General features: G+C 43.7%; 2 protein-coding genes across 11 annotated transcripts in view; one reads left to right on the top strand and one right to left on the bottom strand.

The window, feature by feature from the left end:
• GINS4 (GINS complex subunit 4) overlaps positions 1–21,755 on the bottom strand; it is a 31,071-nt gene extending 9,316 nt beyond the window's left edge. The window contains exons 1-6 of one of the 6 annotated variants that reach the window (XM_069944866.1): positions 21,635–21,755; positions 12,840–12,918; positions 12,295–12,522; positions 4,767–4,876; positions 463–549; positions 268–381 (exon numbers count right to left, since the gene is read on the bottom strand). In XM_069944866.1, the coding sequence (XP_069800967.1) occupies positions 268–381; positions 463–549; positions 4,767–4,859 (294 nt within the window). In that variant the 5' untranslated portion in view covers positions 4,860–4,876; positions 12,295–12,522; positions 12,840–12,918; positions 21,635–21,755. Of the gene's footprint in view, positions 1–267; positions 382–462; positions 550–4,766; positions 4,877–6,535; positions 6,632–8,026; positions 8,164–8,909; positions 9,091–12,294; positions 12,523–12,839; positions 12,934–21,634 lie in introns of those variants that run through there. The other 5 variants (XM_069944874.1, XM_069944869.1, XM_069944880.1 and 2 more) reach the window with 5 other exon arrangements.
• On the top strand, positions 202–26,922 carry CHMP7 (charged multivesicular body protein 7). Of its 5 annotated transcripts, none has more exons than XM_069944839.1 (12): positions 202–611; positions 8,128–8,403; positions 8,942–9,110; positions 12,358–12,543; positions 12,847–12,980; positions 13,646–13,694; positions 15,064–15,183; positions 16,114–16,212; positions 16,815–16,875; positions 18,457–18,585; positions 20,487–20,585; positions 25,113–26,921. In XM_069944839.1, exons 2-12 carry the CDS (start codon positions 8,153–8,155, stop codon positions 25,148–25,150), a joined length of 1,335 nt encoding a protein of 444 aa, XP_069800940.1. In that variant the 5' UTR covers positions 202–611; positions 8,128–8,152; the 3' UTR covers positions 25,151–26,921. The 5 variants fall into 5 exon arrangements, with proteins under 5 accessions (XP_069800940.1, XP_069800914.1, XP_069800949.1 ...); XM_069944813.1 differs by lacking the exon at positions 202–611 and adding an exon at positions 6,766–6,820; XM_069944829.1 differs by lacking the exon at positions 202–611 and adding an exon at positions 6,851–7,063.

Here is a 26,922-nt window from a genome sequence, read left to right as displayed (position 1 = left end):
CCCTAGCAACCAACCAGAGTCCACCTTTCATTCCTCACAGACTCTTTGGAAAATGAAAGGTGGAATCTGATTGGTTGCTAGGGGCAACTGAGCCAGTCTCACTTTACACCATGTTTGATAAATCTCCCCCATGGTTCCCAAGTATGAAAGGACTATTCAATAACATCCCTTATACAAGTCCATGGCAGCAGCTGTCACACATAGCCTGAGGCTTCTGCATGGAGAGTCACTGCATTCACTACTTACTGTGTATATCAAACCAAGTACCTTAAGCAAGCGACTACGCAAGTAGCTGCTGAGCATGAACCTGATCCTCTCTATCTCCATGTGATGGAAGCTGATCTTCAGGTCACCTTGTCGAGCTCGCTGCAAGTTTTGCTCCTGGGAAAATAAAGAGGAAACAGTGAATGAGGCAGCAGTAATGTATGAGAGAGGAGTAATATCCTCAGTACAGTGACTTACCATATGGTTCAGCTGCTCCATCACACACTCTACTATCTCAGATTTACTCTCCAAGAGTTCAGGTGCAAACTTTTCATTGAGCCAGGCCTGCGGTGTGAGAGAAGAATCGTGTAAGAAACATAAGAGCTCAGTGACGTGTAACCTAGAAGGTAAGTATATGTGTAATGTTTGTAAGAGTAATATAATACATAGATGACCATAGGGAAGGCAAATGCTTAGCTGCTAAATAGCACACCTTAAAGAGTAGGTCAACTATAAAGGGTGGGAACAGCAAGAAGGCACCATCACAGTATAATAATAGGATGCGACTATGAAGCCCATATATAAAACAATCCCATAGCTCCTCTATAAATCGTAGAGAAATCAAAAGATAAAGCTGTAGATGTGAAACTTGTGGTGGGTTTCCAACCTTACCTACCCAAACTTTTAACCCTTAGAGGACCGAGCAAATTTCAATTTTTGCATTTTCGTTTTTCCCTCCTTGTGCTTAAAAGGCCATAGCAGTTGCATTTTTTCACCTAGAGACCCACATGAGCCCTTATTTTTTGAGCCACTAATTGTACTTTGCAATGACAGGCTGAATTTTTGCATAAAGTACACTGCGAAACCAGAAAAAAATTCAAAGTGTGGTGAAATTGAAAAAACAAAACGCATTTCTTTTATTTGGGGGGTATTTGTTTTTACGCCATTCGCCCTGGGGTAAAACTGACTTGTTACGCATGTTCCTCAAGTCGTTACGATAACGAAAACAATATATAACATGTATAACTTATATTGTATCTGATGGCCTGTAAAAAATTCAAACCATTGTTAACAAATATACATTCCTTAAAACCGCTCCATTCCCAGGCTTATAGCGCTTTAATTCTTGGGTCTATGGGGCTGTGTGAGGTGTCATTTTTTGCAGTACCTTGATTGCGCATATATGACTTTTTGATCGCTTTTTATTACATTTTTTCTGGATTTGATGCGACCAAAAATGCGCAATTTTGCACTTTGGGTCTTTTTGTGCTTTCGCCATTTACCATTTGAGATCAGGAATGTGATTAAATAATAGTTCGGGCGATTATGCTGCTGCAGCCGATAACAAACGAGTGCCGAGCCGGGGACGGCGCCATCTTGGAGCGGTCCCCGGCCCGCAGCAGGTACGGAGACAACGTCCCGGAGGAGCGATCTCACCAACTAGACACCAGGGAAGTGCTGCATCCGGTAATCATGTTTGACAGCTGCATCTGATTACTGTATTAGCGGGCACGGCGATGGGACTGTACCCGCTAATACCTGCAGTCCCGGGCTACAAGCGGCCCCGCTCTGAACACCTCTTACGGGCGCATGACGTACGGGTACGTCATGCGTCATTAAGAGGTTAAAGGGGTATTCCGGCGGCGGGGGGGGGGGGGGGGGGACATTATTTTCCCGGGACCAGGGAGAAGGTGGCTGAGGGAAACGTCGTCCACTCACCTCCCCGGTTCCAGCAGCGGGTCCCGCATCGCGGCGCTCAGGTTCCCGGACGCTTCCTGGTGTCTGACGCTGGCCTGAGACGAAACATTCAGACAGTCAGTGACAGAGGCAGGATCTGAGCGGACTTGAAACGGATCCCGCCTCCGTCACTAACTGGGGGACTTCTAGTATATGCACTCTGATCTGTCATTGAGATCTATCCTGTATACTAATACAGGATAGATCGATGAGATAGGCACTTTGATTGCTTCCGGCTGCTACAGCCGGAAGCAATCAAGTGCTGAGCCGGGATCAGCGCCATTACGGCGCTGAGCCCGGCAGGAGTAGGATGTGTGGATCGCTCACGGAGGAGTCACCAGGGATGGCTGCATTCAAGTAATCGGATGCAGCTGTCAACTTTGACAGCTGCATCCAATTACTTTATTAGCGGGCATGGCGATCAGACTGTGCCCGCTAATAGCCGTGGTTCTGGGCTATATGCCGCACCCGGGTCCGCGGCCCCGCTCTGAACACACATAGGCGGCCCTGGACGTACGGGTACGCCTAAGGATTAAAGTGTCATTGTTTTTTTTTGCAGAAATCAATAGTACAGGCAATTTTAAGAAACTTTGTAATTGGGTTTATTAGGCAAATATGCCATTATCTGCATTCAAAAAGCCTTTCCCCAGGTCCCTCCCTCCCTCCTCCCTCTCATTCACTGATCATTATCAGGAAATCACGAATCTTTTACATCAGTCGGGCCCTGTGTAACCTATGGAGAGGGGAGAGGAGGAAGATTAGTCGCCAGCAGAGAACAAAGGATTACACAGCGGGAGCTGTGTGAAAGCAGATATTCAGAGGTCAGAGAGGTCAGTGCTGACTTCAGGAGATAGCCCGGTGATGTAGCTGTAAATTAACTCTTTGTTGTCCTGTTTTGGTGCCTCATCTCCCTCCACCCCTCCCCTCTCCATAGAAAACCATGAAGACAGGGGACAGAGCTTCAAACTGCTTTTTCAAGATAAAAAATGTATTTTACGCCTAATAAACCCAATTACAGAGTTTCTTAAAATCCCCTGTTTTGGCAAAAAAAAATGTAAGCGACAGCGACAGAGAGAGTGACAGGCCACCCTAAGGGGTCACTGACATGTTCTGCTATTACGGTCTGTGCACGGACGATTTGCCACTGACCAGAACTTGGAAAGCATTGAATCACACTGACACATGTAAGTCTTGGCCTGGCTGTGCGTGTACTGTAGCGCTGACATTTATACAGTTTCTGAGCTCCCAGCATCATCATGAATATGTCAGGAACTCCAAACGCCATTCAGTAGAACATGGTCCATATTAACGGACAGTCTGATTGCTTCCTAAGTCACATGCTGGAAGACTCGGGCAATAATAGGGGGCAGCAATGTGAAAAAGGAGACCATTCTATGCCCAGGCAGATTCCGCATTCTGCCGAAAGAATTGACATGTCAAATATCAGAATCGACCCGCCCATAGAATGATGTCTATGGAGTCGACGGAAAGGCGAGCGGCCGTGAGCTCGTACTAGCGACGAAATTTATCCACACGGATTCCTCAATGTGAACCCACCCTAAGAGGGCATTTACAGCTTGTTGTCTAAGTTACTGACCACCACTCTGCTCTAAAAGCATTGGTCGACCAGGCATAAATCATGGGAGAAATGTACGCCTGCTCCAGGTTTTTTTTTGTTTTTTTTTTGAACAGGACTCCAGAAGACAGCAAGACTGGGTGTACAAGTATGGAGCACAATGAGGGGGACTCGGTGCGGCTCCCTTAGTCAGCTGACCAGTTTGGGAGTCCTATAGGGGTTGTCCAGCCCAAAAAATTTTTACTTTCAAAACAACCGGTTTCAAAAAGTTATATAGATTTGTAATTTGTTTTTGTAAAAAAAAAAATCTCAAATATTCCCATACTTAGCTGCTGCATGCCCTGCATGAAGTGTTGTATACTTTTCAGTCTGACACAGTGTTCTTTGCTGCCACCTCTGTCCATGTCAGGAACTGTTCAGAGCAGTAGCAAATCCCCATAGAAAACATCTCCTGCTCTGGACAGAGGTGGCAGCAGAGAGCACTGTGTCAGACTGAAAAGAAAATAGCACTTCCTGCAGGGCATACAGCAGCTGATAAGTACTGGAAGACTTGAGATTTTTAAATTGAAGTAAATTACAAATCTATAAAAATTTCTTAAACCAGTAGATATGAAAGAAAAAGATTTTTGCTGGTTTTAAAGGGGGGTTCCTATTTCAAAAAGCAATGGCATTAACCATCAGATCTTTGGGAGAATAGAAGAAGAACTCTCACAGGAGTTTCTTCAGTATTCTGCCATAAAACAGTATTAGGCTATGCTCACACGGCGTGAGAGACCGGCCATTCCGTGACCCCAGCCAGGTCACGGAATGGCCAGTCTCTGCCCGGATGATCACGGCCGGTACTTAAGTACCTGGCGGATGATCTGTCCGGCCGCAGAGCTCTGATGCGAGCGCATCAGTGCGCGCCCGCATAAGAGCTTCCCCCTGCACACTATGGAGCGAGCGGCCGGAGCCGCTTGCTTCATAGTGTGAACTGACAGGGTTTCCTACGGACACAATTCATTGAATTGCGGCTGCAGAAAACTGACATGTCAGTTATTTCCGGCCCCGTACAGGATCCCGGCCGGAGCGTATACGATGTGTATACGCTCCGGCCGGGATCCCATTGAAAGTAAGGCATTGTTCCACAGCACCAAAAGTACGGCCGTACTTCTACGTAGTGTGAACATAGCCTTACATTGCTCGGTGGATAGACCTAACAAGCCAGGACAGCGAGGATCTGCTCCATCCCCCGACCCTGTATACTCACCTCCTCCAGTTTGCTGATGAGCTCTGCAGGTGTCAGGACTTCTTCACTCCCGGCATCAGAGTCCTGGTCTGACAGTCCCAGCTCGTCCTCCATGATGCACAGCCAGTCACCTGAGGATGTAATGAGACTATATAAAACCTGACATCGTGTGTGTGTGTGTGTGTGTGTGTATTATATATATATATATATATATATATATATACATACCAGATCCTAATGCATTTACACAAAGCGATAATTCGGCCAATCGATCGTTTACCGATTTTGAAGCAACGATTTGGTTTCTATGACGATCAGCGTTTATGCTGCGTTTACATGGAACGATTACCGTTCGAATTTTCACAATAACGATCGTATTTGAGCGATAATCGTTCCGTGTAAACACAACAAACGATCAAGTGACGAGCGACAAATCGTTCATTTTGATTTTTCAGCATGTTCTCAAATCGTTGTTTGCTAAAAATTCGCAGATCGCTTCGTGTAAACCGTCTTTCACCAATTTACTCTATGTGAAAGATGGGCTTAAGCGACCTTAAAAACGATCGCAATAATGATTTTTCTTATGAATTTTCTAACGATTTATTAGTGTAAACGCTGATCGTTATAAAAACCAAATCGTTGCTTCAAAATCGTTAAACGATCGATTGGGCGGATTATCGCTCCGTGTAAACGCAGCATTATGCTGCGTTTACATGGAACGATTATTGTTCGAATTTGCCATTTGAGGGATAATTGTTCCGTGTAAACACAGCGAATGATAAAGCGACGAGCGAGAAATCGTTCTTTTTGATCTTTGAACATGTTCTCAAATCGTCATTGGTCGTTTACTAAAAATTCGCAGATCGCTTCGTGTAAACAGTCTTTCACTGATTTAACCTAAGCGTGAGATGGGCTTCAGCCACCGTAAAACGATCGCAATAACGAATTTTCCATACTAAATAGCGTTCTGTCTAAAAACTGATCATCATAAAAAACACATTGTTACTTTGAAATCGTTAATCGTTCGATTGGGCGAATTATCGCTTCGTGTAAACGCAGCATTAGATGAATTAATCGTTAGAACAATCGTTTAAAAATTCGTAAGAAAAAAAATTATAACAATCGTTTTTACGACCGCTGAAGCCCATCTCACACATAGGGTGAAATCGGTGAAAGACGGTTTACACAAAGTCATCTGCGAATTTTTAGCGAACGACCAATGACGATTTGAGAACATGTTGAAAGATCAAAATAAACGATTTCTCGCTCGTCGCTTGATCATTCGCTGCGTTTACACGGAACGATTATCGTTCAAATGCGATCGTTATTGCGAAAATTCGAACGATAAACGCAGAAGAACACAGTGTAATCTGACACCGGCGGGGAGTATACTGGTATATAATGCCCCCAGTCTATTACCATTTGGTTTGTTTAAACCAGGGATGGGGGACCTTCAGCCCTCCAGCTGTTGCAAAACTACAATTCCCATCATGCCTGGACAGCCAAAGCTTCGCTTTGGCTGTCCAGGCATGATGGGAATTGTAGTTTTGCAACAGCTGGAGGGTTGAAGGTTACCCATCCCTGGTTTAAAGGGAATCTGTCAGCAACATGCCAGTTTTTAAAGTGACTGTCTATTTAAAACTTTAGAACATATATATATATATATATATATATATATATATATATATACTCACATACACACAGTATACTACTAGAGTACATGTCTATACGCACATACATACAGTTTCCCGCTATATATCATACATTACTAGCTATAACACGGCCATTACCAGGACTGTCACCCCACAGCTTTTCTCTTCTATCTTCTTCAACTCCGCTTTTTCCCGCCAACCTCCCTCATGACGTCACTGACTGGGCGGGAGCTTCTACCTACACTTTTCCCCAAGCGCTTTGCCCATTTAGCTGCAATGTCACGAATCTTCCTGAAGATGGCGGGCGAGAGCCGCAGCACGTCACTGGTTATGACGCTCTATCCTTTGTTTTTTTCGTCTCTATGGTTTCGCAAATTTGACGAGTTCCGCGGAGGGTCAAACTTCATGTGACAGCTGGCTGCGGTGGGTTATGGTGTGCGCTTCGCGTTCTCTGTGTGTTGTATACACACCGCTGCGTTTCTGTTACAGTGTGCCGCCTGCCTCTTGGCTTTCTGTTATATTAGTAGTTCTGACTTTGTTTTCTTCTTTCACTTTCACTTCTCTATTATTGTGGTGTGTTATGGGGGATCATGGGTGACTGCTCTCCATCATGGCTATAGCACTGAGATACCCCACACAGGGTGCATGCTGCCAGGCTGTGCTCAGGTATGAGGTTGGGGATGTATTATCAGTAATAAATGGGGAACTGTGTTGACTATATACCGGATCATTGGAGTTGCCAGAGTATTGGACTGTTATAGGATCGGTGAGTTCTGATATAGTTATATAGATTTGTAATTTACTTCTATTAAAAAATCTTCAGTCTTCCAGTACCTATCAGCTGCTGCATGTCCTACAGGAAGTGGTGTATTCTTTCAAGTCTTGAGACCAGGAGAGGTTTTCTATGGGTATTTGCTACTGCTCTGGACAGTTCCTGACATGTACAGAGGTGGCAGCAGAGAGCACTGTGTCAGACTGAAGAGAATACACCACTTCCTGCAGGACCTACAGCAGCTGATAAGTAGTGGAAGACTGGAGATTTTTAATAAAAGTAAGTTACAAAGCTCTAGAACTTTCTGACACCAGTTGGTTTAAAAGAAAAGTATTTTCTCTGGAGTATCCCCTTTAATGGTAGATCTCCTGTGCAGCTCCATGTCCATTGAAGAGTGTGACTGTATATATGTATTTTTGGGATTAGAGTGGTCCCAGAAGTCGGTAATCCATTGAAAATAGTTTTCTTTCAAATCAACTGGTTTCAGAAAGTTATATAGATGTGTAATTTACTTCTATTTAAAATTCTCAAGTCTTCCTATACTTATCAGCTGCTGTATGTCCTGCAGGAAATGTTGTTTTCTTTTCAGTACAGGGTTTCTATGGGGATTTGCTACTGCTCTGGACAGTTCCTGACATGGACAGAGGTGGCAGCAGAGAGCACTGTCTCAGACTGGAAAGAATACACCACTTCCTGCAGGACATACAGCAGCTGATAAGTACTGGAAGACTGGAGATTTTTAAATAGAAGTAAATTACAAATCTGTATAACTTTCTGACACCAGTTGATTTGAAAAAAAAAAAAAAAAAAAAAAGATAACCCCTTTAACTATCACAACCCTCTGCCCTACTCCTAACCTCAGACTGAGAAGAAGTCCACCACATGCTAAGAATACATCCAAGCAGCTTGTCACCTCACTCAGATCAGAAGTAGAAATGATGTTTCCTCTATATTTCAGGTCGGCCCATTGATGCGGAGTCACCATGGCCCAGTCTTTGCCCTCGGAGTGGAACGATGATGAGCGGATGTCCTTCTTGTTATCTGCCTTTAAGCAGTCTCGGGATGTGGACAGTGCAGACTGGGACGGTAAAATCGCTTTCTGGGCGCCTCTGATTGTGAAACACGCCAAGGAGAAAGGGAGTCTAAGTATCACACTGCGCCAACTGCAGCAAGACTTTACCCGCAAGGGCAGTATACCTTTAGGGCTCAGCACCGTCATGCAGGAAATGCTGAGGTGAGGATTCTTTTCTTTAATAGGTCAGCAAGCTGCTATCTTGAAAACTTAAAATTAAAGGGGTTGTTCACCATTTTTTTCTTTTACATCAACTGGTGCGAGAATGTGTCAGAGACTTGTTATTTACTTGTATTAAAAAATCTCAAGTCTTCCAGTACTTATCAGCTGCTGTATGTCCTGCAGGAAGTGGTGTATTCTTTCCAGTCTGGAGAGCAGGGGAGGTTTTCTATGGGGAATTGCTACTGATCTGGACAGTTCCTGACATGGACAGAGGTGGCAGCAGAGAGCACTGTGTCAAACTGGAGAGAATACACTGCTTCCTGCAGGACATACAGCAGCTGATAAGTACTGGAAGACTTGAGATTTTTTAAAAGAAGAACATTACGAATCTCTGGCACTTTCTGGCACCAGTTGATTTAAAAGAAAAATTTTGGTGAACAACCCCCTTTAAGTTTTTTGGAATGTCAAAGTTAGTGAGAGGGCAGTGGAGACGTTTCCAGTGTTACCTAATGGACGTGTTCCTGTTTATTATTGGCAGACAAGGTTCTCTGAAGAGAGAGTCTGATTTTGTGGCAGACATCTCCAGTGGCTGGGTCTCGTGGGGCATGAAGCAGGTGCTCATCAAACCTCTGCGCTGGGCAGTCAGCTCCGTTATAGGTGGACAGCTTAACCTGGATGAGCCAATCGTGGTTCCTGAAGTAATAAAGGTAAGAGAGGCAACACGCTGTTCAGTCCAGCACCAGCACTGCCGCTGCCATGGCGAGGCAGGTTAGTAAGAAGAGGAGTCCAATTACAGGGAGTTAGGGTGTGTTCATTGATATCACATGATTTGGCATAGTCTCTCTTTCCTATAATTTTGCCAGATCTCCATGGTAACAGACTACAAATAAACCCTGTGTAGTCATATCCTCTTTCCATATTTCACTATCATTTTTTCTAAGGGTGCCTTCACGCTGTGAATTTGCAGCGAAATCCACTGCAGATCCATTGCCAGTTCTTTCCTATGAGAATACATACTCTCAGCAATATGTAAGTTAAAGGGGTTATCCAGCGCTACAAAAACATGGCCACTTTTCCCTCAACTGTTGTCTCCAGTTCAGGTGTGGTTTGCAATTAAGCTCCATTTACTTCAATGGAACTGTGTTTCAAAACCCCACCCAATCTGGAGACAAGAGTAGGGGGAAAGTGGCCATGTTTTTGTAGTGCTGGATAACCCCTTTAACCCCCTGGCGGCCAGAGCATACATCACCTCCTCCCCGCTTCGGCTTGCTTCGGAGGCTCCTGGCATCTGGACGTCCCACTTAGCCAATCAGTAGCTGTGGTGGGGCAGCGCACTGATTGGCTAAGCGGAATGAGCAGATGCCGGGACCCCCCGAAGTAAGCCGGAGCGTGGAGCACGTGATCTATGCTCTGGCCGCCGGGGGGTTAAAGTGTCACTGTCGTTTTATTTGTTTTGCAGAAATCAATAGCCCAGGCGATTTTAAGAAACTTTGTAGTTGGGTTTATTAGGCAAATATGCCATTATCTAAATTAAAAAAGACTTTCCCCAGCCCCCCCCCTCCTCTCTCTCATCCACTGCTCATTATCAGGAAATCTCGACTATTTTACATCAGTTGAGCTCTGTGTATCCTATGGAGAGGGGAGGGGGAGGAGGGAGATTAGTCGGCAGCAGAGAGCAGAGACCAAAGGATTACACAGCGGGACCTGCGTGAAAGACGGTATTCAGAGGTCAGTGCTGACTGTCAGAGGAGATAGCCCATTAGAACAAATCAGTGTTGCACACCTCTCGCTGATAGGTGCTCAGTGGGTTATGGTTCTTCAACCATGTATCCAACAAGTAGTAAAATCCACGGCACTCAATGTTATGCAGAAGTGAAAAAGTTTATTGTACAGTGAAGAAATTATTAGTGTATACTCCGACCAATAAGAGATATTATGCAATAGAGATCATAATAGTAAGGCAAGCTTTCGGCCCTTCCCGGGCCTTCTTCAGGCTAATGGATCTCTGTAATGAATGAACATTGTATAAGTACAAGATATATATGATATCGAAAGTATACCTATTGATGAACTGACATACTAAATGTAAAAATATGACATAAATACAAGACTACAAAACATATATATACATTTATATACAAAGGATGCAGAGGAAGGGGTACATAGTAGTTAATCAGCATCCAGGCAGATAATCCACTAAATAGTGGGTCTATAGATTCAGGTAGTTGCAGGATATCAGTACAGTTGCAGGATATCTGTACAGGGGTATATATACATATGCATAGGGTGGACAGGCAGGAAATGGTAACTGGCCCACATGTAAGAGGCAACGAGTCTGACAGAGGACAAGGGGAACAGAACTAAGGGTAACAGGACAAAAAATGTTGAGACGAGAGTGACATAAGTTACAGCAGGATAAGGAACAGAGCTCTGTTCCTTATCCTGCTGTAACTTATGTCACTCTCGTCTCAACATTTTTTGTCCTGTTACCCTTAGTTCTGTTCCCCTTGTCCTCTGTCAGACTCGTTGCCTCTTACATGTGGGCCAGTTACCATTTCCTGCCTGTCCACCCTATGCATATGTATATATATATACCCCTGTACAGATATCCTGCAACTGTACTGATATCCTGCAACTACCTGAATCTATAGACCCACTATTTAGTGGATTATCTGCCTGGATGCTGATTAACTACTATGTACCCCTTCCTCTGCATCCTTTGTATATAAATGTATATATATGTTTTGTAGTCTTGTATTTATGTCATATTTTTACATTTAGTATGTCAGTTCATCAATAGGTATACTTTCGATATCATATATATCTTGTACTTATACAATGTTCATTCATTACAGAGATCCATTAGCCTGAAGAAGGCCCGGGAAGGGCCGAAAGCTTGCCTTACTATTATGATCTCTATTGCATAATATCTCTTATTGGTCGGAGTATACACTAATAATTTCTTCACTGTACAATAAACTTTTTCACTTCTGCATAACATTGAGTGCCGTGGATTTTACTACTACTTAGAGGAGATAGCCCAGTGATGTAGCTGTAAAATAACTCTTTGTTGTCCTGTTTTGGTGCCTCATCTCCCTCCACCCCTCCCCTCTCCATAAGAGAACAAAGAAGACAGGGGGGGGGGGCTTCAAACTGCTTTTTCATGATAAAAATGCATTTTTCGGCTAATAAACCCAATTACAAAGTTTCTTAAAATCGCCTGGACTATTGATTTCTGCAAAAAAATTAAACGACAGTGACACTTTAACTTACATACTCGCAGCGGGCTGTCAATGCCGTTACAAGTATGTATTCTCATAGTAAAGAACTGGCAATGGATCTGCAGTGGATTTCACAGTGTGAAATCTGCTGTGGATCCGATGTGCGTGAAGGCACCCTAACATAGATGGACAGAAGTATGACCGCTGGATCCAACTACTTAGGCTTTGTTAATAACTCTTACGCAGTTGGTTTATTTGCCATATTAGATGCACTGAAGCTATAATGGATTTGGTTCAGGTTGACCATCTGATGTGTTACTGTCAAACCTTTTAAGATGCCACAGAGACATGTCAAGTCTGGGTGTTCAGATCACCGCTGATCACTAGATAGCGCTGGGAGAAGCGTGCGGCTGAGCGCTTCACTTACCAGCTCCGTTCTCTATGGTAAGCTTAGGAAACCCATCTTGTGCAGCAAGACAGGCAGAGCGCTGTGCTGGGGGGCAAAACACACAGCTGTGCACGTCTCCTGTATATATCCATTGATCGATAGGGCTCTGAACATCCGACCAATGAAAACTTTTGAAATATCTGAATTTACTTCTCCCAGCCTGCTCTGACAACCACATTCAAGGCATACTGGGAGTTGTCATTGTGCAAGCCGCTGACTTACACTATAGTATTTCCCAGATACACTGTGATAATACAATGCTGTGTGTATCCTTCCTCCCCGCAGCACCAGGCTGGTCTGGTGTTACAGAAGTACCGCTCCTCTCCTCTGAGCACCGTCCCCTTGCTGTGTGAAGATGATGTCTATGGACTCTGCAAGGATCTGATTCCCACTCAGTCTGCGTTTCAGCTGGTTCTGTTGCAGCTTCTGAGAGAGAAGAAGATCAGTCTCCTGCAGAAAGATGGTGAGAAGGTAAGAAGGTGCTGTCTCCTTATATAAGTATAAGTAGCTTATATTCATTATGTACTAGTCCCAACTTACACAATGAATGTCCAGCTGAAAGAGAACCTGTTATCACAGGGGTAGGGAGCCTTGGCTCTCCAGCTATTGCAAAACTACAACTCTCATCATGCCTGGACAGCCAAAGCTAAAGCTTTAGCTGTCCAGGCATGATGGGAGTTGTAGTTTTGCATACAATTTTTAGGTGTTAGCTCAGTGAGTATATTTCATGATCATTGTGGAGCCCCTAACCCTGTCCACTCTCTTACCTCTCAGCTTGTTAAATTTGTCAAGGAAGGAAGTAGTGAGGTGACCCCCATAGGAGACACTGATCTGGGCCTCTATGAACTAAAGAAAAGCGAAAAGTTATTATCGGAGAGACTAGAGAGCGCCTGTGATGAATCCACAAGGTGAGTAGCACAGATCCTGCCCATCTACTTACACTGGATCCCCCCACCACCACCAATAGTTTCCTGTCAGTCTTATGCAATCTATGTCTTTAAAGGGGTTAGCCAGTGAAAATCTTTTAAATCAACTGGTGTCAGAAAGTTATATAGATTTGTAATTTACTTCTATTTAAAAATATCAAGTCTTCCCATACTTATCAGCTGCTGTATGTCCTGTAGGAAGTGGTGTATTCAGAGCAGAAGAGTTTTTTTATGGGTATTTTCTACTGCTCGGGACAGTTCCTGACATTGACAGAGACGATAGCAGAGATCACTGTGTCAGACTGGAGAGAATACACCTTTTCCTGCAGGACATACAGCAGCAGCTGATAAGTATGGAAGGATTTAAGATTTTTAAATAGAAGTAAAATTACAAATCTATATAACTTTCTGAAACCAGTTGATTTAAAAGAAAAAGATTTTCGCAAGAGTATCCATTTAAAATGATCTATTGGCTCTCTGGACAGTGGTTCTTGAAAGCAGAGGAGCGGCACAATGCACAGGAGCACAAACATTTACAGGAGAGCCGACTGCTCCTCTCTAAGTTGGACAGACAGTGGGCAGTGTGTGCCGGCTGTAGTGAAGTGTTGATGTATAATAATGTATACATTGTAATGTTATTCCTGCAGACTGACAGAGGAGGCAAAAAGCTTTAACAAGGCCGGAAATAAGAATCAGGTGAGTACTGATACCAAGTAACACAAGGAAATGATAACCCCAGAGTATAGACCTGTAAGGGGAGGCCCCCTCCTCCCAATGCATTGTTGTAGGAATGACGTTACATGGAATCCTCTAGATGGGATTGATTTCTGCGTTTTTGGCTGGTGTCCGGTCAGAATTTGTGCATTTTCGGTCCTCCCTCCACAGATGTGCTACATAATGTCTGTCAGTACATTTATAGGAACCCACAAAACTACAAGGACAAGGCCTGAAAGGCAATGCATGCAGTGTATGAATTTGAATGTATGGAGCTACTTTACTAGTGATGATGAACAAACCCTTTAAAATTCATGAATGAATAACACTGGGCCAGATACTCCTACTCCTTACTGTATTGTTATATTAACCTTAAAGTGAATCTTGGTGTTTTTTTGTTAGGAGGTTTTAGGTCCTAAATTCTGTGTAAGTTAAAGGGGTATTCCCATCCCTATGTATTAGTGTGTGTGGGGGGGGGGATCCAACAACTGAGACCCTTTTGATTATAAAAATGGAGGTGAATTGACCCCTTGGATAAACAGAGCACACTATGTGGGTGGCCTGCATTTCATTCATTCTCTATGTGGCTTCTGATCTTTGAATGGGGGGAGCTGCGGGGGGGGGGGGGGGGGGGGGGCTGGCCGGGTGATCGCTAGATTGTTCAGGCAGCCCATAGGATATAGTGGCGGTCTGCCGCCGCCACTCCTAATCCACTGAGCGACAGCAGCAGATCATTGCTATTTTGTTGAAAGACAAACGACTTCAACAATGGGCCGACATGAACGATGTTGGCTGATCGTTGCCAACATAGGCCCTTAAGATGGGAATATCTGAATATCTCTTGCAGTGCTTAGGGCTCTGTTTTATCTGATTGACAGCTCCGAACCAACTGCATAAGATAACACGCTGGTTACCTGCAGCCACCACTAGAGGGAGCTTACCGCATTCTGTGCTGGTACTGAGTGCACTGTGTAACTGTACTGTATATAGGAAATGCCTCCAGTAATTCATTTCATATGTATTGTTTCACCTCTTGAACTTTCCTAGAAGGTCTAGCATTGCGTTTGGCCCATACTTTCCATGAATAATTATAGGTAGTAACTGATATTAGTCCAGGAGATGGGTCAGGAGATGGTCATTGTGTCTGTGTTCATGAGGCTTGATGCAGATCACTAAATGTTGTTAGAACAGCTCATGCAGGACGGCAGCCCCCATAATAATGTACTAAGACTAAAACAAAAAAATAACGAACAGAAAATAGAAGCAAAAAAACCATATTCTGTATTTGCCTCTAATCGGTTAACATAAAAATCTAGGTAATGATTCCCTTTAATTTTCTTCTGTCCTCTAGGCACTAAGATGTCTCCGTCGCAGGAAATTGGTAGAAAAACGGATTTCAGCTCTGCAGGGCAAGTTGGACACAATACAGAGCATCCTGGAGAGGATATCAATGGCCGAAACCGACCGCAAGGTGATAGAGACAATGCAGTATTAATGCGGGACTGGAGGGGCATGGCGTATCCTGGGAGGACTGGAGGGGCATGGCGTATCCTGGGAGGACTGGAGGGGCATGGCGTATCCTGGGAGGACTGGAGGGGCATGGCGTATCCTGGGGGGACTGGAGGGCCATGGCGTATCCTGGGGGGACTGGAGGGCCATGGCTTATCCTGGGAGGACTGGAGGGGCATGGCGTATCCTGGGAGGACTGGAGGGGCATGGCCTATCCTGGGGGGACTGGAGGGGCATGGCCTATCCTGGGGGGACTGGAGGGGCATGGCGTATCCTGGGGGGACTGGAGGGCCATGGGTTATCCTGGGAGGACTGGAGGGGCATGGCGTATCCTGGGAGGACTGGAGGGGCATGGCGTATCCTGGGGGGACTGGAGGGGCATGGCCTATCCTGGGGGGACTTGGAGGGGCATGGCGTATCCTGGGGGGACTGGAGGGGCATGGCCTATCCTGGGGGGACTTGGAGGGGCATGGCCTATCCTGGGGGGACTTGAGGGGCATGGCCTATCCTGGGGGGACTTGAGGGGCATGGCCTATCCCATGGATAGCTTATCAATTGTTCTTTTCCTCGGAGGACCCCCTTAATGAACCAGAATAAGCCCCCACATGTAATTTAGTAAATCCTTACTATCCTTTTCATTCAGTCACAATCCTACCTTGTTTTTTAATTCTTCTTCTCTTCTGTTGTTCCTCCTGGAAATAAATAACTAAATTGATAACTTGGGGTCCTGAGAGCCCAGTCACCCACGGACGCAGCTTAATAGAGCTCTTCTGCCTGTAAACCTACCATGATTCTACCCCTGCCTTTGTTTTTATAGAACGGTAGTTCAGGTACCAATTCCCTTTGTGTTTTATATAGCCTTTTGCTTTTGTCATGATTTCTTCCCTTATAGGTGGTGTCTGCATACCAGATAGGAGTCTCGGCTCTGCGCTCGGCAATGAAGGATGTCAGTGTGGAGAAGACAGAAAGTTTAGTAGAACAGATACAAGAGGTAATACTTATATATTAGAATATATCATATGTGTCCAGCACCTTCTAGTCATTGTCAGGTCAGGCTTTGTAGCCAGAATACTAGAGTAAAGCCAGCTGATATGAGTGGCCAAAGTGGTGACTAGGATATATGATCACTTTATAGTCAGAGCTGCCCCGACCATTTCCCTGTGCAGGAAAAAAAAATGAAGGGGGTGAAGCTCTATACGGATACTTGATCCCCTTCATTATTATTATTATTTTTTTTTTATATTTCTTTATCAGAATAACAAGAGATGAACTACCATTTCCAATATCAGGATGTGGGCACCCCTAATATCAGCCATGGTTCCCAAATATAGTTCTAGAAGCACATTATCAGCTTGTTGTATGCATACCCCAAGGGGATATACCATACAATGCCTGTAATGTAGATTGTATTCCTAGGCTTTTTGAGTATCATTGTTATGAGTAGGAGCGGTACTTGGCTAAGACATATTGAGACATATTGAGTTCTGGCTTCTGATCTATCCACAACATAGTATACAAGGTGTTATCAATCTCTTGAAGTTTTTCACTTTTTTATTCATTTTTTTAGTAATCCGTCTTTATATTTTTTTTCAGTTCTGTGACCTACAGGATGACGTCAACCAGACCCTGTCAGGAGTAGGGATCGGGGAACTTGGTGAGTTAGATGCATCCGTTTTTCTGCCAAGAGGTGTTTTCCACTTGTCGCTGATGTCTCAGCTAAAGGTTTAGTTTCCCTGCCATGGTATTATCCTTGATTATTATTAATGGATAAAGACGAAGTTGTTGGAATGGCCCCAGAACCCTCAGAGCATCTCTTGTCACTTACCGATAGGGACCCCGCAGCGTGTCTGCAGGGGTCCCGATCGCATGGGCTGGCTGCCGGAGGTCTCTTACCTTCCTCTGTGCAGTCAGGTCTTCAATCTTCTGAGTCTGCCACAGGCCACAGGATCACAGATAACACCATAGCATGGCATAGCAGTGATCAGTGTGTGCAATCTAATGTATTAATGTAAAAGTCCCCTAAGGGGCCTTAAAAAGTGTAAAAAAAATCTATAAAAGCTTTGAAAAATGCCCCATAGCCCCTCCCCCAATAAAAGTAAAAATCACCCCACTTCCCATTTTATACATAAAACACATAAAAATAATAAAGTTAATTAACATATAATATACCGTAACGTGCGTAATCGTCCGATCTATTAAAATAAAACAATATTGTTCCTACACTGTGAACAGAGTGAACAAAAAGACGTAAATAAACGCAGAGATTGCTTTTTTAAAATGACATTTTATGTATAACAAAAATTGATAAAAAGTGATCAATACGTCTGATCTAGAAAAAAATGTTACTAATTAAAACTAGAGATCATGGCACAAAAAATGACGCCCAATCTGACCCCGTAGGTGAAAAAATAAAAGCGCTATAGGAGTTACAATAGGGCCGTTTTAAATTTGCAAAAAATTTTTTTTACTGCTAATAAAAATAGTAAAACGTTACAAAACTTAGAAAACATGCATACCACTGTGTTCAGACAGACCTATAGAATAAAGAAAAAATGTCACTTTTACTGTAAAGTGCATTACGTAAACATAGAAGCCCCCCAAAATTTGCAGAATTGCATTTTTCAAAACAGATTCAACCCATAAATTTTATTTTGGGGTTTCCATCATTCATTTTATGGCAGATTGAAAGATGCCATTACAAAGTACACCTGTTCCTGAAAAAAAACAAGCCCTCACATGGCCCTGTAGGTGGGAAAATAAAAGTGTTATGGGTCTTAGAAGGCGAGGAGGAAAAAACGAAAAGCAAAAGTCACAATTGGGCCGGTCCTTATGGGGTTAGAGAACTAGAAGTAGAAAAACAAGTTTACGTTGTTCTGGAAAAATAAGTAGGATTCCTGTTCTGCAGGCACAAGGGGGTTACCGGTACTTTGTGCTAGAAATGCAAAACAAACTTGCGTGTTCCTGGCTCAGTTTATAGGGACCTTCTTGTTTATAGTCAAAAGCTGCCACAGGTCTGTGTCTTAGGGACATAGGTCAGGGTCTGGGTGCTGAGACCCCCACCAATCACTTGCTGCAGATGACGGGCTCATATGAGAAAGTTGCAGAGACGTTTATTATACAATAAATGATGAATTGGCAGCTCATAACTTGTATTTCACATGCACTATTGCAGAAAGCTGGAGCAGGTCATTGCCTAGTATTTGTATCTCTTACTTATACTCTTCTATCATCCCAGACGTGGATACAGATGAGCTGGAGAGAGAGCTGGATGAGATCCTTCAGCAGGAAGAGACAGACCTCCCGGAGGTTCCTACCGGTCCAGTGAGGGATACGTCTCCACAGCGCCAACATGATAATAATGGAGGTGAGCAAGGTTTGCCTTCCCCTTTTTTTACTGGTATTAATGCCAAAGTATGTTCCGGATGGGGTCCATAAACAAGAAGCCTCAGATAGTAGATAGCATGCTGCCTGAAGAGTGAATGGCAGCGTCTGGCTGTTTCCAGTGGTCCCTATTCTTTTCTATAGAGAAGCCAGGGGCCCAGATTCTGTCCAGGTACCCTATTAGCTGGATACCTTTCATAGATCAATGCTCATTTATAGAGCTAATTATACCGTTCAGGAAGAGAGGGCCACACAAAAGATTGTCAGATCATTCATACCGCCCTTTGCTCCTATCTTGTCAGCCGTATATCCTCTATTACATAGGAGGATGACTGATCAGCTGACAAGTGAACATTCACTGATTAATGGTCTGACACAGTACTCTCTGCTGCCACCTCTGTCCGTGTCAGGAACTGTCCAGAGTAGTAGCAAATTCCCATAGAAAATCTCTTACACTGGACAGTTCCCGACACGGACAGAGGTGGCAGCAGAGAACACTATGTCATACTGAAAAGAATACACCACTTCCTGCAGGACATACAGCAGCTGATAAGTATGGAAAGACTTGAGATTTTTAAATAGAAGTACAGAGGTACCTTGTTTTAAGAGTAACTTGGATTAAGAGCGTTTTGTAGGAAGAGCTCACAGTTTTTCAAAATTGTAACTTGGTGTAAGAGCATTGCTTTGGTGTAAGAGCTCCCTGTACTAGGTGGAAGTGGTAGTGGGGGAGGGGCATGGTCTGCATAGCAGGGTCTGCAGCCCTGTACTCTGACCCAAGAAGTCTCCCTCACCTTTAAAATCATAGCAGATCCACCTCAGGCTGTGGCTTGCATCAGGGGACAGGACTGTTGGGGTAATCTCTCCCCGGACAGAGAGTGCTGCATGTATGTGCCCACATCTACCCTGCTCATTCCTTCATGCTCCCTGCAGTCTCTGTCAGCCCTTGTGTTTCCCATCCTCTCCTTTCCTGCTATAATCTGCCTTCACTTACACTCAGCTATACACACTGCTGCTATAATGTGCCTGCACTCACACTCTGCTGCTATAATGTATCTGCACTTACACAGCTATACACACTCCTGCTATAATGAGCCTGCACTTACACTCAGCTATACAATGCTGCTATAATATGCCTGCCCTTACACTCAGCTATACAAACTGCTGCTATAATGTACCTGCACTTACTCAGCTATACACACTGCTGCTATAATGTGTCTGCACTTACACTCTATAGCTCTACGCACTGCTGTATAGAAAGGTTTCTGTCACTGTCCTCCTGCACAGCTCTGTGATTCTCACTTCCTGATTGGTCCATGCTGAACACACCCCCTTCCCCATTGCTGTCATGTGACCACACAGACCTCTGACAGAAGCCCTGCTTCTCTATTCCATCCTGTTGTACTGCGCTACTGCATTATGTGGATCTGCAGATCCATTCTGTATGTACAAAATGCGGTTGTTTTTTCATTCTTATGCACTTATTATACATTATACTCCACTTGCTGCTTGGCTATACTCTACAGTAATTTATAATATGACATATCTAGTTTCTAAATGTTTGTTTAATTTGTTTTACCTGTTCAGAATTTTTTTTTAAAATCATAATTTTTTGGGTGCGGAACCAATTGTCTGCATTTCAATGATTTCTTATGGGAAAATTTGCTTTGGTTTAAGAGTGATTTGGATTACAAGCACAGTCCCCGAAAGAATAATGCTCGTAATCCAAGGCACCACTGTAATTTACAAATCTATATAACGTTCTGTAACCAGTTGATTTGAAAAGAAAAAAAAAAAAAAAAGATTTTCGCTAAATAATCCCTTTAACCACTTCTGTACTGTCACCTATAGTATTTTCCTACAGTTATCTCTCTATCTTCTTTCCAGCTCTGGATATGAGTGGGATGCTGTCTGCCCTCCCAGATGTCCCTACTGGTTCCCTCACTAGATCTCCACTACGTCCTGCACTGGGGCAGAGTAACCGTGGTGAGGTTCTGCATAGACTAGACTGTAACTAAGCGCTGTGCATGTGTCTCCTTATGTGTGAATTGAGATTCTGCTGCTATGAAGGTGGGGGACTTGGTCTGTACAATGGTTAGGTAGGTTGTACATGTCACAGTAACATCCACATGATGCCAGGACCCCAGGTGTCCAGCAGAGCATCGCACTGCCTTCGCAGGCTTGTCTGCTTCCCATAATGCATCCTGGTGCCATCTTCTCCAGGTAAGTGACGCACACATACCCAGCCGTCCACATGATGGAAAGGAAACAGGTTTCATCAGACCAAGCCGCCTAGCATTTCCAACCTCAGATCCAATTCTGATGCTCATGTGCTCATTGTAAGCCTGGTGACGGACATAAGTCCTTATAGGCACTGAGACTGGTATCTGATGTTTTTGGCCTTAACTATCGCCCAGTGTTTTTTCTTCAGAGTCTTTTTGTAGGTATGATCCACTGTATAACCAGGAACACCCCACAAGCCCTGCAGTTTTGGAGATCATTCAACACAATTTGACCCATGTCAGAGTCGCCCAGACTTTAGAAGAGCCTATACACCTTCCATCACTGTTGGCTGAGTGAACAGTTATCTCTCCTGGCCTCCCACTACACATGAAAGTTCAACATGACTGAGCATTCATCTGTTCCCTATGGGAACCATAGCAAGACCGCTCTTGCAGTGGCTTATCCCCCTGAGAACAACGGGGTTGGGCATTGAAAGTTTATCAAGCCTGACCCCCTGTCTCCACCAATATACTCATTAAAACTAAAGAGACGCCATACGTATACCTTATACTGTTAGCCAACCTGTTGCCAGCTGACTTTAGTATAAAGGGGTATGGGCATCTTTACATTTTCCCATTTTTCCTGCTTTTAACTCTTCAATATCAAGAACCGACTGTTCACTTGCTTCCTAGTACATCCCAATCCCTGACAGGTGCCATCATCGCCATTGTCATCTATCATTGGTTTTAAAGGGGTACTCTGCCACTGATAAAAAACAAACAATCAATCATAAACATAGTTTTCCCACTTACCATCCCTCCGGAGTCTGACTCTGTTTGAATTTACCGCTGTTTGCAGGTCCCTGAAGCTCCAGTTGGTGGCTTCATTTTTTATTTACTTCCTGGTTTGGGGTTTCCCATGATGCACTTTGTCTCCTGTGATGTCTAACTGACTCTGTAAAACTGTTATATGGCTTACAGCTTGTTCAGCCAATCAGAGCTGAGCAACCTGAGTCATCTGACAAAGAGAGGCTGGCCTAACAGGGCTTAGACCCGCCTCCCTCTTGATGATGTCAGCCTGGGGTCAACAGTCAATAGGTAAGAAAGAGTTCACTTTACTTCCTGGTGGGGGGTTGAGGGGGGGAAAAGATAGGGGATTGAGGCATATTAGTGTCCATTTACACAGAAAGATTTGAAGCCAAAGCCACAAACAGACTATAAACAAAGGTCATAAAGGAAAGACTGAGATTTTTCCTCTAATGAAATCCATTCCTGCTTTGGCTTCAAATCTTTGGCAGATAATCTTTCTGTGTAAATGGACCCTTACAGAGTTATATAACTTTGTACTGTGTTTCAATTTACTGGGAAAAAGCTTTTTACTGGAGTACCCCTTTAATGTCAAGCTGATCGGTGGTGTATGTGTATGTATACAGTATATGCTTGTTTGTCTGCGGACATAGCTGTCATCTGGAAGTCCGGTTGTTTTGGGTGTTTACGGTTTATAGGGGAATTCCTATCTTGTAAAGTTATTAGATGAGCTCGGATGGAGTCCAGACTGTTCTGTGTTGATCATTAGACAGAGACCAGTATGCATAGAAACATAGAAGCATAGAAGATTAGACCACTGGGTCCATCTAGTCCGCCCTTTTAGTATTTTCTTCCTTATTATCTTAGGATAGATATATGTCTATCCCAGGCCTGTTTAAATTCTGTTATTGTAGATTTACCAACCACCTCTGCTGGAAGTTTGTTCCAGGTATCTACTACTCTTTCAGTAAAATAATATTTTCTTACATTGCTTCTGATCTTTCCCCCAACTAACCTCTCACTGTGTCCTCTTGTTCTTGAGCTCAGTTTTTTACTAAAAACACTCCCCTCTTGAACCTTATGCAAATCTTTACAATTCAGAATGTATAAAGTTTTGGATTGTCGCCCAGATAAGCCTCCTGGTTTCCAAGTATTAGGAGAGGGCCTTCCCCTCTGTCCTATTTGCATATTGTTATCTCTGACTTTTGATCGACAGTAGAATGTTATTGCCTTAGCTACAGACACTTGGCAAAACCAATACGTAGTGAATTACAAGGCAAGGTGAGAAGCAGAACAATAAGAGGTTTAGCTGTAGGACAGATTCTGGGGCTGTTTATAGGTGCAGAGCGTGAGAGCGACTGTCTGTGGGGGGTGCAGGACAGACAATGCTGCAGCATAACCTGAAGGAAGCAGCTGACGCGGTCTATAGGGGTTTTTAAAGTGATAATAATAGTAATAGTAGTATAGTAATAATAACAGAGAGAGAAAAGTCAGCTTTAGCTCTGTTAGTAGATGAGGAAACATAAGTCCAGTTTTAAAATTAGATTTAGTTTCAGATACAGAGAGGACATGATGATAGAGACAGTAGACAGTCATCGACTACAGATGAGCGAACCTGGAGCATGCTCGAGTCCATCCGAACCCGAACTTTCGGCATTTGATTAGCGGTGGCTGCTGAAGTTGGATAAAGCCCTAAGGCTATGTGGAAATCATGGATATAGTCATTGGCTGTATCCATGTTTTCCAGACAACCTTAGAGCTTTATCCAAGTTCAGCAGCCCCCGCTAATCAAATACCGAACGATCGGGTTCGGATGGACTCGAGCGTGCTTTATAGAGAGATGGTACTGAAAACAAAATCTACTGATTGTCCAAGAGGTAAGAGAAGAAGTAGAGCTGTCCAATGACATACTGAAGGTGTGGAGGTAGGAAGAAAACCAAGAAAGAGCAGAGACCTTAAATAGACCCTGTGGTTTTAACAAACTTTGCATAGATCAGTGTCAGTTATGCAATGTAATAAACTTTACAATATATCTTATTAGACAAAAATGCATCCTTCTCCTGATATCAAGCATTTTTGTTTTGTCCCCTTTCTGAAAAAAATCAGCTTAGTCCTGTCCTGTAGCCAGCTCAGGGATAAGTTACAAGCAAGGCTTCTCTATGGAGAGGGGAGGGGGAGAGCCTGAAGACAGAGAGGCCCTATTACACAAAGCGATTATTGGCCTTTACGGTCTATAATCGCTGGAGTAATAAAAGACAACAATCAGCCGACATGCAACATGATGAAAGATCAGGATAGCAGCAATACTCTGCCGCTACTCCGTGTAATAGGAGCAGTATCTTTCTATGGGCTGCCCAGACGATCTAGCGATCGCCGGGGCAGCTCCCCGTGGCCCCCAGGCTCTTACCCGTTTGCTGCCAGCATGTGTAATAGCACCGGCAGTGAGCGGGGAACGAGGAGCAAGCGAGCGCTGATCTGACAGGTCAGCGCATCTTTGGTTCTCTGAATCGCCCCGTGTAATAGGGGCTATACACTGCTCACTACAGCTTTACCATAGCATCCATTTTGCACATAGAAGTGCAGACACCATAGACATTAGGCACTGTCCACTAGATCTGGGAGAACTGAAAATAACAGATTTAGCTTGCAGAGCCCTCTATGATGGCCAGATATAGTGCTGCTTTAGCTTTGGCTGTCCAGGCATGATGGGAGTTGTACTTTTGCAACAGCTGAAGGGGCAAGGTTCCCTACCCCTGCTGTAAAGTGTCTATAAAGTAGATTCCCGTCTTAGGGCGTAGACGAATTTATAAGGTCAGAAAGGTTATTTATAGACATATACTGCACAAACACTTTTATTTGAGTACAAAAGAAAAAAATGTGTTTTTCCTGATTATACCGCACCTTGCCATGCAACCAACAAATATAATAGCCGACACCAAGCCCATGTATGATATCCTATATCCCTAACATACACATAATAATTTTCTGTTACTACATCGTATGGACATTACGTTCTTTAGCCAGAAAAGGGAGCAGGGTATAAAGAGCGGTATTTAACCCCTGTGTTTCACACCCAAAGGTGCTTGTTCTAATGGATGTTTTTAGTTTAAAAATTGAAAAATGAATAAAAATTTAGAATTAAAAAAAAAAAAAAAAGAGCGGCACTTACTTACTCAGCCAACTGACCCATATATAACAGGATTGGTCATTTATTTGTATGACGGACATGTAATGCTTCACTTGGCCCATAGTGGCCGCTGTAGCGGTAAGGTGAGTCCAACTGCAGGTTCCCTGTTGAGCCGGTACCACATGTATTGGTAACTCAGCGGGGACTGATAGGAGTGAACACATCCTGTGTAGACTGCGCTGTGGAGTAAGTGGGGGCTATAAAAAATTAAGACAATACATTGAGTTTTATTAAATTTTAAAACATTCTGTTATCTCCGTTAATATTCTAAATTTCCGGTTTTATTTTGCTTCACAGAGGTTTCTCCACAAACCCATCGTGCACTTTTCCAGTGATCGGAGGCGACCACTTCTACAGGAGGCTTTCTCATCAGATGGGACACCTACTGATTTATGGCTGAAGAATAAATTAAAGTGTTACTCCGGGAAGTAATGGGTCTACTATGGTCCTGTACGATAGTTCTGATAGTTCTGTTGCTCTGTTCCCACAAGGCTCCCTGTACACAATAGGTGCAGAAAATACCATATAGTGCCCAGAATATCTTGGATGAAAAAATAAATGGCCTTAGTATGGGGAATCAGATTCTAATTCAGAAAAAACTTTGTTAAATTATTTACCTTAAATTATTCATTTATTCAGGAATGTTATTCTGTGGTGTTATAAAGAACCTGCGTATTCCTGGGTTAAGATCTGTTAAGATTTGTTAAGATTCTTGGGTTACGACTGTTCAACCTGGATTTGAGGGAGACCTCCATTCAAACCTTAAAGAAGTTGTCCAGGAAAAGTTCACTTTTCCCCTATGTGCATGGTAAGGGTAAAAGTAGGGGTCATGGGGGGGTCCGACCTCTGTACCCCCCACCGATCTCCGCATCGATCTCCGCCAGCTCTTATGAATAGAGCCGCGGGTCCGGCAGGCTACCTGCGTCTCTATTTATTCCTGTGGAGCAGACTGAAAGAACCCAGTGCAGTGCTCTTCCGGCATACTCAGCTTTTTCTGACGCTCCATAGGAATAAATGGAGCCACGGGTCATGCGCCATACTCGCGGTTCTAGCAATAACAGCAGACGGGTACAGAGTTCGGACCACCCACAACCCCCTACTTTTTTCCCTATCCTGTGGATAGGGGAAAAGTGATTCTTTCCCTGGACAAACTCTTTAAAGGTTAAATTTTTGCATTGAGTTTCTGCAGAATTCTCCCTAAATAAAGCCGGGCAGTATACACAATACAAGTTGAAAGTTACATCTGAAAGTTGTTCCGTTCACCAAATAAGCTTGTTACTGAAATGGAGAGCGGACTTATGAGCTGACATGGTCTATAGGTTGGCTCCATTTTTTGGTAGATCAAGGAATCATCAGATGTTTTGAGCTGTAAGAACTGGTAATCTGCCTGAGAAGGATGGGGGCAAGGCCTGCACCTAACGCAGGGTTGGCCGGCTTTACGAAAATTAGAAAAAGGGGTCGGGGATTTACGAGTACGCCAGTCTTGATAAATGTCCCCCCAGTCATACCAGTTGTCTGATGTCCTGGCTGCCAGGCCAAGTGTCAAGGAGGTGGAGTCTGTGTTGAAAACTTCACCTGCCCCTCCTCTTTGCAGTGATTGATAACGCCATTGTCCAATCAGAAGACAACTAGAGTCATTATGCTGAGAGGAGGGGAATCCTTTACCTAACTATAAGATCCTGGACACTTGCTGTAGTGATGGCCAGGACGGCAAACTACAATTTTCTCAGTCATTACACTACCCTTTGCTCAAAACTGCTGCCAGATGCCTTTTAAATCAAATAAATTTAAATGAAATTTTCCCTTGCAGCCACTATCAGGGGCAGTTTACTGATCCATATAGTGTTTTCTGTCAGTGTTGTTTGAGTTCAGTATATAATTAGTAAGCACTGAGCTCCTCTGCTTCCCCTAGTTGTGGCTACAGGTAGCTAGACTTTTATCATTTAAAGGGGAACTCTGGCAAAAAAATTCAAATCGACTGGTTTTAGAAAGTTATACAGATTTGTAGTCTACTTCTATTTAAAAATGTCTAGTCTTCCAGTACTTATCAACTGGTTTATGCCCTGCAGGAAGTGGTGTATTCTTTCCAATCTGACACAGTGCTCTC

The sequence above is a fragment of the Dendropsophus ebraccatus genome, chromosome 1 (genome assembly GCF_027789765.1).
Source record: "Dendropsophus ebraccatus isolate aDenEbr1 chromosome 1, aDenEbr1.pat, whole genome shotgun sequence".
Taxonomy (NCBI): Eukaryota; Metazoa; Chordata; class Amphibia; order Anura; family Hylidae; genus Dendropsophus; species Dendropsophus ebraccatus.
Note: the sequence above shows the minus strand (reverse complement) of the source record. Positions and strands in the feature narration are given on the sequence as shown.

Bases quoted from the DNA above. Each gene is read 5' to 3' on its own strand.
- CHMP7 (XM_069944839.1), top strand. From the start codon at position 8,153: ATGGCCCAGTCTTTGCCCTCGGAGTGGAACGATGATGAGCGGATGTCC. The intron at 12,981-13,645 runs GTGAGTAGCACA...TTATTCCTGCAG, and splicing joins GCCTGTGATGAATCCACAAG to ACTGACAGAGGAGGCAAAAA. The intron at 20,586-25,112 runs GTGAGGTTCTGC...TTTGCTTCACAG, and splicing joins ACTGGGGCAGAGTAACCGTG to AGGTTTCTCCACAAACCCAT.